Source organism: Chiroxiphia lanceolata, chromosome Z, assembly GCF_009829145.1.
Source record: "Chiroxiphia lanceolata isolate bChiLan1 chromosome Z, bChiLan1.pri, whole genome shotgun sequence".
In the NCBI taxonomy this organism is placed as follows: Eukaryota; Metazoa; Chordata; class Aves; order Passeriformes; family Pipridae; genus Chiroxiphia; species Chiroxiphia lanceolata.
Window position 1 is genome coordinate 43,293,788 of NC_045671.1, and position 4,971 is coordinate 43,298,758.

At 53.1% G+C, this 4,971-nt stretch overlaps 1 protein-coding gene across 3 annotated transcripts; it reads right to left on the reverse strand.

Annotated features, from left to right (window-relative positions):
• Nucleotides 1-242: 242 nt before the first annotated feature.
• LOC116781010 lies at nt 243-3,741 on the reverse strand. 3 transcript variants are annotated; one of them, XM_032676524.1, is made up of 2 exons: nt 1,586-3,741; nt 243-1,458 (listed from the first exon to the last, which is right to left on the reverse strand). In XM_032676524.1, exon 2 carries the CDS (start codon nt 1,354-1,356, stop codon nt 373-375), a length of 984 nt encoding a protein of 327 aa, XP_032532415.1. In that variant the 5' UTR covers nt 1,357-1,458; nt 1,586-3,741; the 3' UTR covers nt 243-372. The 3 variants fall into 3 exon arrangements, with proteins under 3 accessions (XP_032532415.1, XP_032532413.1, XP_032532414.1); XM_032676522.1 differs by having other exon boundaries at nt 1,568-3,741; XM_032676523.1 differs by having other exon boundaries at nt 243-1,489; nt 1,568-3,741.
• Between the last annotated feature and the right edge of the window lie 1,230 nt (nt 3,742-4,971).

A 4,971-nucleotide genomic window follows, 5' to 3' on the forward strand; every position in this document is an offset into this window, starting at 1 on the left:
AGGCTGAGGGCATCGTCCTGCGATAAGCCCAGCTGCCCCTGCTGCCTACTCTGCCTTTGGCATCTGCTGCACTGTGAGTGTGCGGCAGCAGTAGGAATTCCTGTGGGAAGAAGCATGTCCGAAACGGCCCTGGGGCTGCAGGGGCCCATGGCTGTGTACCTCAGCATGTGAGCGCACCCACAATGGAGCTAGAGAAATGAAAAGGCAATAGAACGGAAAGAAAGCAGCACCCAGAGACTGGGTGAGAGAAATAACAATTTATTTCCTTTTCCTTGAACAAAGGGTTGCAGGAGCCCTGTTAGTGCTGCCAGAAGGGTGGTCTCTTGCAGGGCTGGGGAGAGTCCTGGGGCTGGGTGCCCTTCTATCTGGGGGTCATCCAGGCCCACCAGGACAGTGGTGCCTGCCCAGGACAAGACTGGACTGGCTACGGCTGCTGCTCTGGGCAGAGGAACCTGCCACTGTCATTGCCTGCCCCAGCTCCTCCTGAGGCTGGTCCTGCTCTGCAGGGACAGGCACAGGAGGGGGGTGCCTGGGACCCCTGTGTAGAGTGGCCTTTGATGTATCAGCTTCTGTCTCCACATTGGGGCCTTCAGGGCCACTGACAGGAGACCCCTCCCAGGAGCTGTTGGAGCTGAAGCTGCTGGAGCTGGAGCTGGCTCTGGCCACAAGGCTGTTGTTCCCATCTCTGACTGCACCAGATTGCAGCAGCCTCTGGGCCTCCTCGCTGCACTGGCCCACAATTATGTTGATGGCACCATGGACCAGCAGTGCTGTGTGCTGCTCGAGAAGAGGCTCCAGCCCCTCAATCAAGGCCTGTGCATTCGGCCCCTTGACACAGAGGTCGTGCAGGATGGTGCTCTCTGCGGCCTCGACCAGCCACCACCAGCTCCGGTATATTCCCTCCAGCCTCTGGCGCAGCCAGGGCCGCACAGGGTCCAGGAGCTGCTGTCGTCCACGGAAAAGTCCTGCCCAGACCTCAGGAAGAAGACCACCCCCAAACTCCAGCTCTGAGGCCCTCTGCTCAGGTGGGGATAGTGTACCCTGTGGAGAAGATGGATGGGATGCCACAAGGAAATGGGTGCTGTTCTCATCCAGGACATCAGGAGTTGTCCCTGCCAGGCTGCTGCCATCTGGCAGCTCCTCAGGGGCTGTGATGGCTGTCTCCAGATAGTCATCTTCACTGTCAGAAAACCTGATAGTCTCTATTGTTCTTCTGCAGAGTGGGCACGATGGATTTCTCTGAGCCCACCGCAGGATACAGCCCAGGCAGAACTGGTGGTGACAGGGCAGAGCAGAAGCCACATCCTTCTGAGTGTCCTGGCAGATGGAGCAGTTCCTCTCTATCTCCATGGCCATTTTTGTGCTCTGCAGCACACTGGTGAAAGCTGAGGATCAGGAGCTGCGTTCCCTCACTGGTGTCACACACTGAAGGAGGGAGAGGCCATGGTGACTGGTGTCCTGGGAAGGGGAGGAAGAAATGCCCAGGGCCCTTGAGAACAACACCTTCTCAGGTCCCTGCTCCCCTTCACCCACACCACGGCCGCCCTTGCTGTCCCACACAGCCAACCTTCACAGCTGCCAGCACCTGCAGTGCCTGGCTGCCTGAACCAGGCAGGGCCAGGGAAACAGACGTGATTGCTCTGAGATCTGCCAATGACAGGCACCAGCCACCACCAAAAAAAGCCTGGTTCAATCTTCTTGGCCTCACAGTCTTGCTCAGATGGAGTTCAGATTTGAGCCAGACTGGTAAGGTTCTGCCCAAGTCCAAATATAAGCATTGGAGGACAAGGTGTCCTTGTACATTCCCTCCATGATGTCACAATCTGCCACTCAGTTATGTCACACTCAGCCAGCAGGTGATGTCACAATATGATATTTGCCCTGACAAGCACACAGTGTCAGGAGAAAAAAAAAGGAAATAATGTTTCTTGTTTTAAACATCTTTATTTCTGTGTTGCTCTTTCTCAGTCACAGATGGCAATGTGTCTCATCCCGCGTCATGGTCTCCTGTGAGGGGTAGAGTGGTGGGAATAATCAGCATGGACTGCCTGCAGCTGGATGACACCTTCTCCTCTCACTGCCTTTCCTTGGGCTATGCCAGGATTTGGAGGACTTGGGTGATCAGTGGCCAACCCTGGGTGTGAGCCTCCCACTCCTGTGAGTCATGTCCCTGCCTCAGGAAGAAGCAGAAAGGGGCATTTTGTTCCAGTCTCATCCAGTGCCACTGGCACTCACGCACAGTGCCAGGTCCCTCTCTGCTTGCCAAGTCTCCACGCTTCTGGAAGATAGTGCATTGATGCTCCTCAAAAGCACGAGCGATGGAGCCTGGCCCCACATTTGCAGGAAGGAGCTGGAGCTGTTGTCCCTCCAGAGTAGGGTAGAAGGGCTGGTGGTACCCCGCTCATGACTCTGGAGAGTCCAGGATCCATCACTGTTATGACGTATCACAGTTTGAATTGTCTATATAAGCTTTTGTTGTTCTTAATGAAGTTGATTCAGTTGCATGCCTTACATGTGACGGGGTCTGTGACCACAAATGCTACAAGTGGCTCCCTGGAACAGGCTCTTACAACAGGCATTGGTAAACCAGAAGCACTAGGCTTTGGGATGTCTGCAGTAGCATCCTCCTGGTAGAAATCAAAGGAAAAAGGAAGAGCTCTTCAAAACACATCATGTGCACCAGTCACCTCTGGAAGGATAGGGACAAAAAGGAAAAAGGACTGAAAAGGAAAGAGAAGCATTCAGCAAAAGAGGTGAGCTACTAGGATAGCAGAGAGGTTTTCCCAAAAAATAAAAGAAAATGCTGAAGCCATTTGCCAATTTTTAAAAACGCAGAAAAATGATACAACAGAAACTAAACTGCTGGTGTTCTTAATATATATTGCCATAGTTATACCAGGATTCCTGCTGGTCAGGACTCTTAATGTGACTGCTTGGCAAAAAGTTGGGAAGATAATGAGAGAAAGAGCAACTCTGGGAGATATGGAAGCCTTTAGGAATTTAACTACATGGACAGAACTTATGGACGCTTTAAAGTCTGCACAAAAGAATTCAAACTCTTCTGTGGAAACCGACTCTAACCCTCCTGCCTCCCCCCAAACCCCTTAGACACTGGGCGAAGACATGGAGGTGGAGGGGGACCACTGGGAACACGGGAGGAAAAAACATGGGAAGGAGAAGGTATATTGTTGGGGTCGGCACTGTCTTCTCGCAGTCAGGAGCGGGAGGGAGATGTTATAAGCCGTAGTTCTGCGCTGAGTTTTTGCGAGCGCAGGCTCCGAGGAGCGAGTGCATGATTTAAACCCAGAATTGTCACGGGGGGGGAGTGGTTATTGGATTCCTGCTGCAAGAGGGAGGAATGCATGCAAGACGGCTTTTGCCGTGGGGCTGCTGTGGAGTTGCAGCCGTGTGGCGACCGCGTGGTTGCACGGATGTAGTCATTTTGCCCGTGCTGGGGGCAGGAAGTGGAGGTTTCTCTTCTGCCCCAGCAGCCATTTTCTCCCGGCCGCGTGGCAGGGGAGGGCTCATCACTTCCGGTCCCGCGGTGCCGCCTGCATTGCACTAAAGAACAGCAGGCGCGGTGGGGTGAGAGGCAGCCGGGGGGACTGTGGTGAGAACCGAGCCCCCAGCGCCGCGGACTCGCCCCTACTGGGTGTGCCTGCCCCGTGCCATGCTGGGTTGGAAGTCCTGGCGGCGTGGCAGACCCCCCCACGCAACCCTGGCGCAGCGCAGCCGCCCCGGGGGAGCTAAGGGAGCCGGGGGAGCTAAGGGCACCCCGAGGTGCGAACCCTGGGTCTCTGGGTGCGGCTCTGCGCGGCCCCCGTGTGACCGAGGGGTTGCCCCGGGCCCTGCCTGGCTCTGTGGGCTGGCCTGGCCCCACCCTCACGCCCCGGAGGCGCGTTCGCATCCCCCCCGCGCTCACAACAGGACACGGAGACACAGCCTGATGCAGCCCTGACCCGAGGCCATCAACAACGGCAACAGCAACTATTACAACGCCTGACCCCGCACCATCAAAATCAAAGAACTGATACAGCATTTCCAGCAGCCTCACTCACAGCCTGCAGAATCAGCCAACCAGCCACTGCTCTTAAAGAAACAGCATCTGCCAGCAGCCTGCTACAAAGACTGAACTGTAACCTGCAAGACATCAAAACCAAGGCATACACCCTTCCTACCAGCATAACTGGTGCTGAACCACCTGTGCAGAATTCAGCTGTGAAAGATCCCACAGCCCTGCTGAACCTCAGCACCATCGTCCACATCATCCACTGACTGCAGACCAATGGGGAGCTGGCCAGGCTGGCAAAAATCTCCAACCAGGCAGCAAGCCTGAAAGCATCCACAAGCACCAGTGTAACCCTGCAGGACAGCCCAACACCTGCAAAGGCAACATCTGTGTTCAATACAACCTCCTTCAATGGACCTTTCTGTAACACATTTTTATCACCACAGTCTCATAAGTTACTATAATAGTATGACAGAACCTCAGCATCCCTTTTACAAGCCCCATATCTTGACAAGCTGTTGTCAAGAGATCACACAACACATTAAGAAAAATATTGCAAACAAACAAAAAATAAACAAAAAAAGCAGGGGGGAGGGAGAGGATATGACTATCTTCTATGTGTGTAAACCTACATTAACTCTTCTTCAAAATAGGAACAGTCGCCAGAAACCACAACTGATGAAGCGGAACCAGAAGAAACACACAGTCAATAACTACTGCCAATTCATACTTATGATTAAAAAGCAGAACAAAATAAATATGCAGAACATGTGAGAATGAAGTGTGTGGATGGAAAAGTGTGTGTGTGCGTGTGAAAATTCAACTACACTCGACATCAACAATATCTCAGTTAAAGACACAATTATACAACAATATCACCTTGACCACATCAATTATCCTCAAATAGCAGTAAGTACAATATCCATACCCTAACACATTTCTATGAGAAATAATCTGGTTTT